Source organism: Podarcis tiliguerta, assembly GCF_965153285.1.
Source record: "Podarcis tiliguerta genome assembly, chromosome: 5".
NCBI lineage: Eukaryota > Metazoa > Chordata > Lepidosauria > Squamata > Lacertidae > Podarcis > Podarcis tiliguerta.
In genome coordinates, this window is record NC_139538.1 from 35,035,624 (window position 1) to 35,050,379 (window position 14,756).

The 14,756-nt window shown below is 39.2% G+C and overlaps 1 protein-coding gene across 10 annotated transcripts in view; it reads left to right on the plus strand.

Annotated features, from left to right (window-relative positions):
• FARP2 (FERM, ARH/RhoGEF and pleckstrin domain protein 2) overlaps window positions 1-14,756 on the plus strand; it is a 79,981-nt gene that overhangs the window by 23,272 nt on the left and 41,953 nt on the right. For all 10 annotated transcript variants that reach the window (XR_014511962.1, XR_014511963.1, XR_014511964.1 and 7 more), the window contains exons 3-7: window positions 384-488; window positions 2,366-2,408; window positions 10,173-10,251; window positions 11,725-11,822; window positions 12,599-12,713. Coding sequence is in view for 5 of the 10 variants with exons in the window: in XM_083443090.1 (XP_083299216.1) it covers window positions 384-488; window positions 2,366-2,408; window positions 10,173-10,251; window positions 11,725-11,822; window positions 12,599-12,713 (440 nt within the window). In the remaining 5 variants the exon portion in view is untranslated. The remainder of the gene's footprint in view (window positions 1-383; window positions 489-2,365; window positions 2,409-10,172; window positions 10,252-11,724; window positions 11,823-12,598; window positions 12,714-14,756) is intronic.

A 14,756-nucleotide genomic window follows, 5' to 3' on the forward strand; every position in this document is an offset into this window, starting at 1 on the left:
TGGATAATGAGTGAGATCCACACTCATTTACTCTTACTTTGACTAATTGGATATTGCCCAGTCTTTTTGATATGTATTCATTTTTGTTCATGTAATGTTTCTCAGCTTGCCTTTAAGACTTTACAGAACAGTGTATCTATTAATAGGCTGTGTATTTTTATATGGCATGAAAATTTTAACAGTTGTGGTTCATTTTTTCTGAATGCAGTGGCAAAGAAAGAAGAATTCTAATGCATTGTGTTGATATATGTGCAGAAGTAGCATTAAATTGGCATGAACTATTTTTATCTTTTTGTTTCCAGGTTAAGCTTTGAAACCAACTTTAGCTATTACTTTTCAAGTAAACTCAACTTTACCTTTTCACTTTATTTTAAATTTTCCAGTCAAAATGTTATGGCCAGAAACTGCTGACAGAAGTATTTAATCGGTTGAATTTGGTTGAATCGGACTACTTTGGAATTGAATTCCAGAACATGCAGTCATATTGGGTATGTAATATGTTTTTATCTGAATATAAACACCTTTAAATAGATGTGTTTTCAGCTTTGTTTTTAAAGGAAGACATTTGGTAGTTCTACTCTGGTTAAATTTGCGCAAAAATTCCTTTAATGTAGGAGAAAGAGGATTATATTACAGGTAAGCAAAGCTGCACCAAGTGATGCAGCTGCAGTTGTTTCAAATAATAACCCTACACAGTTTTGTTGAATGCCATTTTTTGGTCCTTCCATTTTTAAAACAAGCACTACCTACTTTGCTTATTATGGAGCTCTCTTGAGTGTTTAGTTCCTTTTCAATGAATTTTATTAGTTTTTGCTATGATTCAAAAAGAATGGTGTTTCAAGAAAAGACACCAAACCACTTGATTAGCATTTTTAGAGATGAAATGGAGTGCTGTATAAATTGGAATCTCATTTCTACTGATCAGTATTTGTACTGTATCTTTTGACATAGAATCAAGATGTTGTGCTACAAGGGATAAAAGTAAAACGTAGATCGAACAAAGCTGTTTAGGAAGTCCATGAGTGGGATCAAGTAATATAACCTTGATCAATGAAACAGGCTTGACAATACCTATGACACAAATGGCATAAGGCTTGATGTGAAGTCAACTAGACATGTGATGGTGAAGTTGCATAGACTACAGTGGCTATCCCGATCCATATACTGCCATAACTGGGGAAAGGCACTGCTAGCCACAGAATTCCCTTGGACCTCTAATGACAAAGGTCTATCTAAACTACATACCTGATTGTTCAGAGGGAGTGCAGTATCTTCAGGATGTAAGAACCTACCCACAGAGCCTCTTTCTTACCAGGTTTCAAACTCAGTTTGTTGGCCCTTCTCCAGTCCACCACTGCATTCAGGCATAGATCCAGGACTTGCACAGCCTTTCCTGATCCAGATGTTAAGGAGGTGTAGTAGATATAGATGTTAAATAGCACTGGGGACCAAATTGTGCCTTGCAGAATCACATAACACAAGTGCAGGAGGCCATAGAACAGTGTTGTCCCACTGTTACACTCCGAACTCACCCACATAGGTAGGAACAATGCTACTGTAATACATTGCCTCCTATACTGATCATGAACAGTTGATGTAGGAAGATATGGTCAGTGGGGTCAAAAACCACTGAGAGATCAAGTAATTGTAACAGTGTTGCATTTTCGCCGTCCCTCTTCTGAGGGTGACAAAGACTGATTCAATCATGAAACCAGGCCTGAACCCAGATTGAATTGAATCTAGACACTCAGTGTACTCAAACAACACTTGCCTGATGTACTTCATTTGATGGCAGAATTTGCATATTTAGATGTAGAGTTCTATCTAGACCTTTTGCAAAAAAACTTTTTTTCTCAGTGGATAAAAAAATATCTTTGATGTTATTTTTGAAGTTTGCATGAATAAATGCATTCATATACTTGAAAGGAATTTCAAGTCATTCATTCTAATCTTTGCCCTCTAGCTTTATTATCTTGGGCAGATTTCAGTCAGTCTCCTCACTGAAACCTCCAGAAAGAGTTGCCATAAGTTTCTTGGGCAAGGGACTTTGTTGCACAAGCATTAGTGTAAATTAATTTTCCTGTGATCCTTCCAAAAGGTTCTCTGCCATAACTAGAACTCAGTGCTTTTCCTTCATTTGCTTCAGGAAACTTTTTTCCTTCTGCTAGCTTTTCCACTATATTTTTCACTGTCTATGTATAGACATTTTGAGGTTTATTCCTTTAGCTAAAACATTTGTTTAACTGAAATGGGGGTGTAGGGAAATATTGGTTTACAGGTGCTAGAATTATTTTAGCTGTGTGGTTTTATTTACTGCTGCAGTGTTTGCTTAATTATTTACCTAAGCCCTTTTTTCCTTGTTCAGATTTGGCTTGAGCCTATGAAACCTGTAATTAAACAAATACGAAGTAAGTATATATACTATTTCTATTAGTGTTTCTTTCTAGAATTCTAGCAACTTTTTGGTGCTATTCTTAACATGGCCACATTTGGAAGATTAAGGCAGGATATCTATGTGCTGTTTGCACCCACGTGCAGCCCCTTTATTGCGTCTTTGTACAAGCAGTGAAACCATCCAGGAAGCCACAGTTAACTGTAGCTTCCTGTTAAGTCTGAACTGAGAACTATGGTTCATGTCTCCCAATAAGCCAGGATTTCAGAGCATACTTTTAACTGTGGTAAGGTGCATGCAGCTCATGCCTATGTTACTTTATTAAGCCGGAATTTGATTGCCTGACTTTACACATCTTGGTACCCTCCAAAAGTTTTGGGCTACAGCTCTCATCATTCCCAGCTATCATGGTCAATGGTGAAGATGATAGAATGAATGAATGAATAAGTTTATTACGGTCATAGACCAGAAGAAAAGAAAAAAGCATAAAAACAACAGTAGTTTACGAGGGAATGATGGTGTCAATTAAAAGTTGTAAAATTATACATAAAAACAATACACATATGCACACACACCCACACACACGCACATATATACTCATATATGCGCTACAATATATGTGTAGACTTTAAAAAAGGGGGGGGGCTTGTCCAAGGGTCAGATCTTTTACTTTTTTACAACTAATGCCCTCCGCTTGATCGCGGCCGCAGAAAACTTGGCCACTTTCAGTGTTACTTCTGGGTTTTTATCTCCTAGTAGGATTTTCAGCCGCTGAGATTCAGATCGACCTGGGAATTTCTGAACGATAGGGGAGATAAACAGTGACCTGATATCCCCGTAGAGGTCGCAGTGTAACAACACATGTGAAGCCGTTTCCGCCTCCTTCAGACCACATGGGCAAACTCGTTCGGCATAGGGTGTGCCCTCGTATCTGCCCTTTAGTAAGGCAGATGGCAGTACATCAAATCTGGTAAGGGTAAACGCCCGCCTATATTTTGCGATTTGTAGATCCAGCAGATATGGGGTTAGATTAAACCCTTTTCCATAATCTTGGATAGCTGGATATTTATCTATCTTGCTCATATGGTCCTGAAGCTCTATATCTCCTATTCGCTGGCTCACCATCATTTTAGCCTTTTCAAAACCTGCGGCTATAAGTTCCTGTGGGGAAAGCCCCAGGCCCTTCAATTTTTCATAAAGCGACAATCTCCATTTAGACTGGAACGGGTCTAGTAAAGTCAATGGAGCCACTCCCACTGGGAAAAATATGAGTTTTAGCCAGAAGTGAATCTTCAGGATCCATATCCTGGCATTAATAGGGAGCTGACCTACCTCCAGCCTAATGGCAGTGTTGGAGACACAGGTAGGTAACCCTAGTAGGGAGCGGTAAAATTTAGTTTGTACAGATTCCAGGGACTTGAGTTTTTGGCAATTAAATATCTGGGTGCCATACATCAGTTGTGGAAGTATTTTTGCAACAAAGACCTGGGAGGCGGCAGGAACATATTGACCTCCTTTTCTGTAAAAGAATCTTATGATAGCTCTAAAAGATCTTTGCGCATTTACAATGGAATTCTTAATCTGATGGCACCAAGATCCCTTCTCATCAAAAATTATTCCAAGATATCTAAAAGATGTTACTTGCTCAATAGGTTGGTTATTAATTTTCCATTTATGTCGGAGTTTTCTCTTGGGGAACACCATAATTTTTGATTTAGTGTAATTTATTATTAGGTGTTCAGCTTCGCAGTACTCTGTAAGAGCTCGTAAAAGTTTTCTTAGACCCACACAAGAGAAGGAAATAAGTGCCGCATCATCTGCGTACAAAAGGACTGGGATTGGTATATTGTTTAGGTTTGGGGAATGAGTACTTGCTTCCTCCATCTTTCCGACTAAGGAGTTTATATAGAAGTTGAATAGAATAGGGGCAAGAACACAGCCTTGCTTGACACCATGGAAACTTTGGATTTCCTTTGATAGGTTCCCATAACGGTCGCATCTAACACGGATCCGAGTATTTTCATGTAGTCTACGGATAAGAAGCAAAAGACGTCTATCGATGTTTGTGGCATTTAATTTTTCCCAAAGTCTGTGCCGGGGTATCGAATCGAAAGCTGATTTGAAATCTATAAAGGCTACATAGAGAGAGCCTCCTTTCTTTGAGGTGTATTTCTCCACTAGATGTTGCAATACCAGTCCTTGGTCTAGAGTTGATCTATGTGCCCTGAAACCAGCCTGGGCTTCCTTTAAGACGTGCTCCTGTTCCAGCCAGTCCGCAAACTTTTCACGTAAGTGAGTTGCATAAAGTTTGCTGATGATGCTTAAGAGACTGATTGGTCTGTAATTGGCTGGATCAAGTTTACAGCCTTTCTTAAATATGGGAACGATGATTGCCAATCCCCAGTCCTCTGGTATTATTGCTGTTTGATCTATGCTGGTGAAAAGGGTGGCAAGGACTGGGGCCCACCAGTCAATATTGGCTTTGAGAAGCTCAGGAGAGATATTATCTGCTCCCGGGGCTTTTCTATGTTTGAGTGCCTGAATAAGCCTCCTAATCTCCGCAACCGACACCGGGGGCCACTCATCACCTGCCGCACACTGTATTAGTGGCTGTGTCAAAGGCAGAGCTGGATATAGAGATTGGAAAAATGCCTCCCAAGTCCCTGCAGGTATAGTATACTCCACTTCTGAGGAAGTAGATCGCACTCCATTTGCTACCAGTCTCCAGAAGGTGGCCGAATCTCTCTCTCTGGATGCATCTATTAGGCATTTCCATTCTCTTTTCTGTGCCAGGAGTTTTTTGTTTTTGATCAGAATTTTATAGTTTCGTTTATCTTCAAACCAGCCCGTGGGGAGTTGGGGTAAATTGGCAGATCTATAATTCTTGTATTTTTTCAGTAAGTTTAGCTTCATGTCCTGACATTCTTGATCAAACCAGGGTTTGGAGTTTTTATATACTGAAGATTGCCTACTTGGCCTGTTCCTTTTTTCCTTCAGGGAATCTTGAAGGAGTGAAATTAACTCCTGAAATAAATTTATCTTTAGTTCATGGCTAGAGGAAGTTATGAGGTTTTCTCTCTTAGTAAGGAATTCCTTTGAGCATAGCCTACTTGAAATTTCCTTATGCAGTTCATCTGTCCATCTGATACGCGAATATCTGAGCTCCAAAGCTGTAGGGCTCGAATGCTCGATTTTCTCAGCGCAGGATAAATCCTTTCCCGCAGCTACGAGTGCACTTAATGGCAGATGGTCACTGTCTAAGCGCTCCTCCACTTTGCATTCCAGAACTTTGTTTTGAAGATCATACGACACGATTATATAGTCAATTGTGGAGGCGCCATTGTTAGATATAAATGTGAATTCTCCGACCTTCTCCCCCTCTGTACGGCCATTTAGTATAACCAAGTCCAACTTGTTGACCAAGTGTAGTAGGCATAAGCCGGCATAATTGCAGCCTTTATCCTTTGAGACTCTAGCTGGTATTGGGTGGGTTTCCTCTATAATGGGGACTGTTTCGTGGAAATGGGCATACAAAGCCTCATCAGATTGTCCAGTTCTGGCATTTAGGTCGCCTGCCACCACTACAGAGGCATCAGGAAATTGATTTGATAGTTTGTCAAGATACTGTTCTAACTGAGCCCAATTGTTTCTTATCAATCTTTTCTCTCTTTGTGGGGGTAGGTATACGTTAATCAGCAGCAAGCTGTGGGTTCTCCACTGTACTTGCACAGCTGTGGCCAGATGGTCTAGTGGGTCTAGTTTTTTAAATATGGCCCTTAGCCTTGTTGAGATTAGGGTAACTAACCCACCTTTAACTCGCCCCCCTCTAGTACTTAAAAGACCTGGGAGGGAGAACGCAGAAAAACCATTTAGCTCCACTTCACTTGTGCTCCAGGTCTCCTGGAGAAACACAATGTCATGTCTCTGGATGTATTTAGCAAAGGATTGGTCAGAAACCCTCTTTTGCCAACCTGCAATATTCCAAGTTAGCAAGGCAAGGTTGCACGTTGTCTTGCCAAACATTGATCTTAGTCAATTTGCCTTTAAAAGATTTTTTGGGCCTATCTTTTTATCTGTTAGTTGGATTTCATTCATTTTGGCAATGTCCATAGATGTATTGTCGCCCAGGTACTCAATGGAGTCAATTGAAGGGTGCAGCGTGCTAACATTAGTGATCAGAACTCCTTTTTTTGGCGAATCTACCTTGAGGTGTTCTATTTGACTGATACCAAGTTCATCCTCATCCAGGTATCTCATGCTGGTCCAAGAGCGCGTTGTGGTTGTCATAGGGATGGTTTCCTTCTTAGATGGTAGATTGTTGCTGTCCCTTACGCACTGTGTTAGATCTGTTGCTGTCAGGTTTATCTCTGCAGCTGCAGAGGTATTATAAAGGTAGTCTTTCATGGTTGCCATAAGGATGGTTTCCTTCTTAGATGGTAGTTTGTCCCTTGCGCACTGTGTTAGATCTGTTGTTAACAGGTTTATCTCTGCAATTGCAGAGGTATTATAAGAGTAATCTTTCATGGGGTCTGTCTTGGCTTTTTCAGAGAGGTTCTCTTTCTTTAATTGGTCCGTTGCCGGTTCTTCCTCTCTTACTTTTTCCTGAGCATTCATCTCTGTTAGCTTATTTCTAAGGGTCTCCAATCTTCTCAAGATCTCAGATTGGGCAAGGGAAGGCAACAATCCAAACTGATTTATTAATGCCTTTTCTTCTGGATAGAAGTTATCCGTCCCCTCATTGGGCAGTCTCATCTCCTGTCTTAGTTTCAAGGACCCTTGCTCAGTATGTTCCAGTTTGTCTTTTGAGTGTCCTCTCTCCTCCTTTGGTTTACAAGAAAATCTTATCTCAGCTGTCGTAAACTCATCAGGGAACAATTTCAAACATGTGCTGTTTTCAAAGAATCTTGTTACCGTTATCCTTTTCTTTAACAGCAAATGTCTTGATCTATATATATATTTAGCCAAGATTTGATCTTTGAAGGAGGCAATCACTCGCAGAGAGTATCCATTGTAGAATATGAAATCTACTGAGGTAATGTCCTTTAATTTTATTTTCCCTGGCAGCATATCATCTAAAGTATTCACAAAATGCACCGAGCGTTCTTCCTGTGTAAGGAAGCCCTTTGGCTTCGGGTAGTTAAGAAATGCTAACTTCCTATCTGCCAACATCAGTTTCCATCCTTTATCCTGGGGCAAATCTTGCCCTGCTACTGGCTCATCTTGAGATCTGCCATAATCAATGGTATGGGGTGAGTCTTCTTTAATATTTATGGATCCTTGGGGTTTCAGCATAGAGCACCCGGGTAGTGATTCCGTTTCCTCACTTGTTTTGTTAGGCAGCGATGATGTTTCTTTCAAAGACTTCAGCTGGATCTTTTTTCCTGGATCCACACTGTTGTTCTCTCTGCTGCCATGTATAGCAGGTTTGTTAGAGTTTGTTTTTGATTTTGTTGGGATCAGCTTATATAGTCTTTTCCAGCATACTTTACATGCACGCCGGTTTATAACAGATTTCCTTGCAATTTTTATGTTCTTACTTTTCTTTTTAATTTCAGCTTTCTTCTTATGGGATCTCTTACTGATGCCTCGCTTCTTTTGATTTACTTCAATAGGAAATTCAGTTTTAGGGACAGATACATACAACCCTATGTCCTTTCCTTGTTGTAAATGATTTTCCGCTGCTGATCCTTGTGTGCACTTGCTGGTCGCTGGTTGCTTTGTATATTCTGGCTCTTGAGGGGTGGTTGGTGGATTGACACCATGAAATTCTGAGCCTTTAGCTTGGAGGGGATAATTTTCCACTAATGTCAGAAGCAGCCCATTTGTTATTGTTAAGTATTTTTTCATAGCTGCCAGATCCAGATTTATAGAGAGCAGCCAGTCCTGAGGATAGCAGTCATTGTTTTCCGTCTGGGAGCCCATAGATGAAGTCTGGGATTTCTGGGAGTTTCGGGTTTCTTCCTGTAGCTCTGAAGATAATACCTCAGCCAAGACTATTTCATGGGCCAGGCTCATTGTATTTCTATTTTGGTTGTTATTCTCCGTGTCCTGTATTCCTCTAGAGAAGGTTGAGTGATCTTGAGCAGCAGAGGGAAAAGGAAGAGCCTCATCCTGCTTCAACTCAACCATCTCAGCCATCTTTTGCCCGTTTCCATTTCCATTCTCGTTGTCCCTTGTATGTAAAAGGTATTGCGTGATTTTACTCTGTTTCTCATAACACTCCTGGAACAATGGGCTTGTCGCTATCCCCAGGTCCCTACATTTCTTTCTAGTAAGTACCATTTGTAAATCTTTGTTGCCAATCAGGGTTATTCTTCCTATTTCAAAAACTATGCCTCTTAGGAAGTCGAAAGCTCCACCCAGCTATAGACTGAGGTCCAGATTGAGGCAAGATTTGGGATAGCTGTTTGTAGTTTGTAATTTGATAGCTTGTAGTTCGGAGCGTAACACGAACTCTGCAGCTAGTTCGGCGGCCATCCACTATGTGGTGATACTTCCGGACGGTGTTGGAAAACTGGGAATAAATCACTTGAACACAGGGCGAACTCCCCTCTCCGGCAGCCTCCTTCGACTAGCTCTCCTTCTGCACCGGCGTCCTGTCGCGTTGGGTCTCGGCTCCCCTCCCCGCCCAGGCAATAAAACTATTAGCTCTAAAACTCTAAAACTATTAGCTTCAAAATCTCAGAGGGCAGCAAGGGGTTGCTGCTCCCTAGTCAGATTGAGCAGTAAAACAATAAAACACTAACTAAACAATAAAACAATAAAACAATAAAACACTAACTAAAAGTAAAGAGAAGCGAGGAGGTGATAAAACAGCTGGTAGGACGTTAAAACTAAGAGTTTAAAACCAAGAGGTGGCTAAAAAAAAAAAAACTGCTAAAAAACTTAACTGAGAGCAGAAGAATCTGACCAAGCTGCAGCCTCCGTCGCCATCATGGTGAAGATGATAGAAATTTTAGTCCAAGACATATGAAGGACACTGTTGGGGAAGACCGTTCTAGAGATTTGAAGCAAATGAAGATAATCTGTTTTGCATGACACACAGGTTCACTTAATCAATGGAATTGGAGAACATTCATATGGAAAACACAAAAAATGAAGTTTTTTTTAAAGCAACTTTACAAAATTCCCGCTGGCTCATTCAGCAATTCAAATGCTATGTTTTTAGAAGGTTTTGTTAATTAGTTTTATCCTCTTTTTCTGTTTCAATAATAAAACGACTTGTATCAAAAATAAAAATACAACAAAAGTAAACAAAACATTTTAAAATGTTTTAATTAACAGAGAATGCACCTGTTCCACTGATCAACATTTGTTTTCTGGCTGCAGTTTCCTTAGAATTTGGATCACTTTAGGAGTGCCATGAGGTCCTGTTTCAGTTTTTGATTATGCCAACTTCCCACATTCATTCAGCCCGTTTTACTGTTCTTTGATGTTCTTGTATTATTTTGGCTCCCAGTTTCGCCATAATCCCTTTAATCCCTTTCCTTCCACCATTTAGTAGTTTTCAACAGCTACCTACCACTGGCACTTTAGCTAGTATAGGTTCCTCTCCTGTATTTCAGATCACTTGCTTAGGATGTATATTACAACCATGTTTCAGAATTATGTTGGTATACTTGGTTGGTTGAGTTACTGTATTTAAGTTGAAATGTTCATGCTCCATTCAATAAATGCCTAATTCCTATTACCTCACTTTTGAGAGTTGGCAATTGGTATTCAAATTCAGTGTTTCAACTATAAAGGTAAAAGTTAATAGAATGCATTGGTTTTATTTTAGGACCAAAGAATGCATTGCTTCGTCTAGCAGTAAAGTTCTTTCCTCCTGACCCTGGTCAGCTGCAAGAGGAGTACACCAGGTAAACAATGTGGCACTATTAATTCCACAATAATTTACAATGGAAATAGGAAAGAAGGATTAATGAATTATCTTTAAACTCAAAAGTCCTGTGAATTCACTGTCAGAGTTGGTATGTGTGTGTAGCCTTGAATGACAGCAAGTTTTACCTGATCTAATCAAGTGGCAGCGATGCTGCTTCAGCTGTGTGCAAAGAGGATATACTTGCCAAGGATGTGTTCAAAATGTCTATGTTTAAAATTGTCTCAAGAGATAAAGAACTTGTTTGGCTGCTCGGTGCAGTGGTTTCAGGCTGTTATCCTGACCTGTGCATATTTACATGGGAGTAAAGCCCATTAAACACAACAGGACTACTTCTGAATAAACATTTATAAGATTACACTGGTATGGTAGTTTACAAATACTGGGACTGGTGCTTCAGGGTAGCAAGTCATATTTCTGTTAGTTGCCTTTGGATGTTATGAATTTCAGGATTGTTTATCTGATATTTCTCATTCTGTTCCCAACTTGCTGTGCCATTTGGTTGTGTTCTCTTGTGTGCATGCTTTGAGTTGAAAGTACCTATAAATGGTGTCTCCTGTGTTCTTACTGAGTCTCATTGAAGTCTTCCTCTTGCAGATCTACTCACCTCCAGCCCTTTCATACCTGTTTTCCTGCTGAATTGTGCCATTTGTGTTTCCTATATTGTTTACTTCAGCCCACCTACATACCTTTCCATCAGTGATTCTGTGCTTGTCAGTTTTTCTATTCAGCTGTGATTTTTGAGTTTCTGCTAAAACTACTTGCTGCCGTTTTCTGTTGTTTGCACTCCTCCTTTCCTAAATGACTGCCGTTGATGGCTGCAGGGTATACTGGATATGTTGCTATATTTGAAAAAGTATCTATTTCATAGTTTCTCCTAAGTCCTAGGAAATGGGTGAGGATGCATGTTCTATCATGCTCTGTGGAGGATTGTACCTGAAGAAATAATAGCATTACAAAATTATTAAAATAGACTTTGAAAAACTTAAATATGTTGCTTAACTAGAAAGCTTTGGGGGAGTCTTCAGGACATGAGTCAGTCACAGGGAAGCTAGTAGGTAGAGAGGGTTGTGATGGTAGCAAGAGCTATAGCTGAACCTCACACCTGAACAAGTCTTAGCCACATTTGATACAAAGCCTGCCAGTCTTAGAGGTAGTGCAGTTGTATGTTGCTTGGTGACAGCATATATCTTGGCTAGTAACAGCTGGTGATCTGATGTGGTTGTAGTAAATGGCTGTCACTAAGCAGGTTGGCGGTATGAGGGGGGAGGAGAACAATGCTATATTACTACTCTTAGTTATCACTCAGACATTGTCTTCAATGTCAGCATTGTGCATATATGCAGCTACTAACTGGCCTGTAGTACTCCTGCATGGGCCATTTTTCATTTCCTGCTGCTAAACAACTAGTAAAATGGACAAAATATGATTCTATTGATTTCCCCCCCTTTAGGTATCTATTTGCATTGCAAATCAAGAGAGATCTAGCTGAGGAACGCCTTACCTGCAACGACAATACAGCAGCACTCCTCATCTCTCACCTTCTGCAGTGTTAGTATCTAATGTCACTTATACATTGTGCACACAGATGCAAAGAATCCATTCAGCTTCTCTACAGTTTCCTTCATCAGTAATTATTTTGCCTCTTTGTCATCCAGCAGTTACAACAGGTTCCCTGGTTAGTTTCCTGCTTCTGTTATAGTTGCTTCCAGAAGCCATTTTTGATTAACACAATTGATTTGCACTTGTGTTGCTCATTAAATGCAAGCATCTACTTGGACTTTCTTGGGCTCTTTTGAATCTGATATAAATACCATTTACAAAGAGGGGGGAAACATAGGAGGCATACATTCTGTTTCAATATCTGTTATCATGCTTTCAGTAAGTCTTCATACATTCTGAATAATGTTCCCCTTTTCTGTCTTATCAGCTTGCTTTTAGAAGTTTGGTTTTTTTAAAAAAGTTAAATGTGCCTATGTTGAATCTCCTTGGGAACTTAACTGCTCAAACATATGTTGATTCTGCTAGCACAGGAACATTGAATTTTCCCTTTTCCAGACACCCCTCCCCTCATGAAACAGATCCATCTATTAGGTCTTACCAAAGTCCATTTTGTGAATCTGGTGGGTGCCAGTCATCAGGATGATCATTTGAAAACTCTATAAAGGGGTACCAAATCTCGTCATTTGCATCCCATATATACTATTGAGAACCAATGGTTATTGTAAGATGAAGATACCTTCAAGGATCCATTTGCTAACTTTATGGAACACTTGCAATAGTGAAGCAATATTTCCTTTCAAATATATTTTTCTCTTCTATCACAGCTGAGTTAGGAGATTTTGATGAATCTGGGGACCGAGAGCATCTTAAAAACAACCGGTACCTTCCAAACCAAGAAAGACTGCAAGGAAAAATACTTGAATTTCACAGGAAGCACATGTAAGTGTAAATGAATGTTTAATTTCTGGTATTCAGCATAGCACTATTTGTTGCTGTTATTGATAACAAAATAAGCTTGTCTATATCTTTCATTAGCCATAAGTTATTTCACCTATACCTTCGTAGTAATGCTAGAAGGAGAATTTAGTTGTGTTGGCTAGGTGACCTGTTGGTCCTAAAAGCAAGAAAATTTGTCTGTGGCATGAAATTTGACTCTTATAATTTACTTGCAGAGTGGTATAATATGCCCAAATTTGAGAAGAATCCATTGACAAATGTCAGGACTACAAATCTTTAAAAATGTTGCTTTTAGAGGTTCCACATTTCTGACCATGTTCATGCTCAGAGCAAACAAACATCTTAAATTCTTTCTTTTGATTGCTTAGACAGTGACAAAGTCAAGGAAAAGACAGAAGACTTCGCCTCACTTTTTTTTTGAAAACCTTGTTTCTAAGTTCTATTTTTAAAAAGTAATGAAAATGCGAGGTTGTCCAATACATACACCACGGGGCTTTTGAGTACAGAAACAGAAAGGAGAAGTGCTAGCAAATCAGTATATGCTTGATTGGCAGGTAGACTTTCCAGGGTGGAGTCTTGTCCCAAAGGTGAAATATATATCACTCCACTGAGTAGGTTTGCAGCAGAAGTTGTAAGTTAAGACTATAAGGTGGGCAGCTTTCCCTTAAAGTAGGAGTTTGGTGTTGGTCCATTGATTTTCAGTGGGTCTACTCGGAGAATGAGTTAGATGGATAGAATCATTACATTTATTTAATACTCTTCCATATTGTACAGTATAGTCTATTAGATGTGTGACTCTGAAACTGACCACATAATCATTTAATCTGCTCTTTTATTACAAGCTTTCTTGAATAGAAATGAAATTTAAGAAGAACCGATTTCATGGGGTTTAAGCATAATGTTTTCCTCAATGTTTTCTCCTTTAATAGGATATCATTTTGAATCAAGATGGTGGAATAAACCTTTCAAAATAGCACTGATTTTAAACACATATTTCAAAACTGCAATGATTTTTTTGTTTCTTAGAATTCCCAAACAATGGGTATGAGGCTGATACATTATCATAATGGTCATTGAAAACAAACCCTAATCCAATTATCAGTGCAATTTAATGTATTTTGTTCTCTGTGCTTAACATAAAATATATTTTATTGTGGACACAGCACAGCAAAATTCTCTGTGTAAATAGGAGACTTCCAACTTCATGTTCCTCTTATAGTGCTAATGCAAAGGTTGAGCGATCAGCAGGTGTGTGGCGTTCTCTGTGTGTTGATTCTTTCCTACAAACTGGATATTAAATCCCCCACAAGGCTAGGTTTCAAAACCATAAATGAGTCCTAACTAAGGGGAAAGTAACCCAGTGAGACAGCATTTGCAACATATAATTAGTGTACATGTGAGGGGTTAACTATGTAAGGTAGTTAACCCCTCCCTTCTACCAATTCTCTAAAAGTGTTCTTTACTCCATCACTATTTCACCTGCCATTGGCAAGTATATGATTGGAACTATGTTTTTCAATCTTGCATGGGCCTTATGAATGCCAATGTAGTAATTATACTTTGTTCACTTATGCAGTTTACAAATTAATGTAAAGTTATCCAAGTTAAAAGCAGCAGAATTGGCCAATTAACAATGCCTAATAGCCTTTTCAAAGTACTGTACAGTATCTTACCACATTTATGTCAGTTTGACCCTAATTTATTGTTGAATATTGCAATAACGTTGAAATATTTATTGTCCATGCAAGGGCAGAACTTTTTAAAAAAAAAAAAAAAATCCTAGAAACAACTGCAGGAATATATTTATTGTTGAGAAAATTCTGCAAATTGGCTGTTCACTGGTTGTAGGATGGCTAAGCGGATTGATCTGCTTAGCAGATAACAAAATTAGACCAGATTGTTTTCAGGCCAGTCTGTGAGGCTTAGTCGACTGAAAACATCTGAAGATAATTACTCACTGTGCTTTACCCTTGTAAACATTTGCTTGCATAGGGTAAATCACTTGGCATAATTACTGGTTTTTCT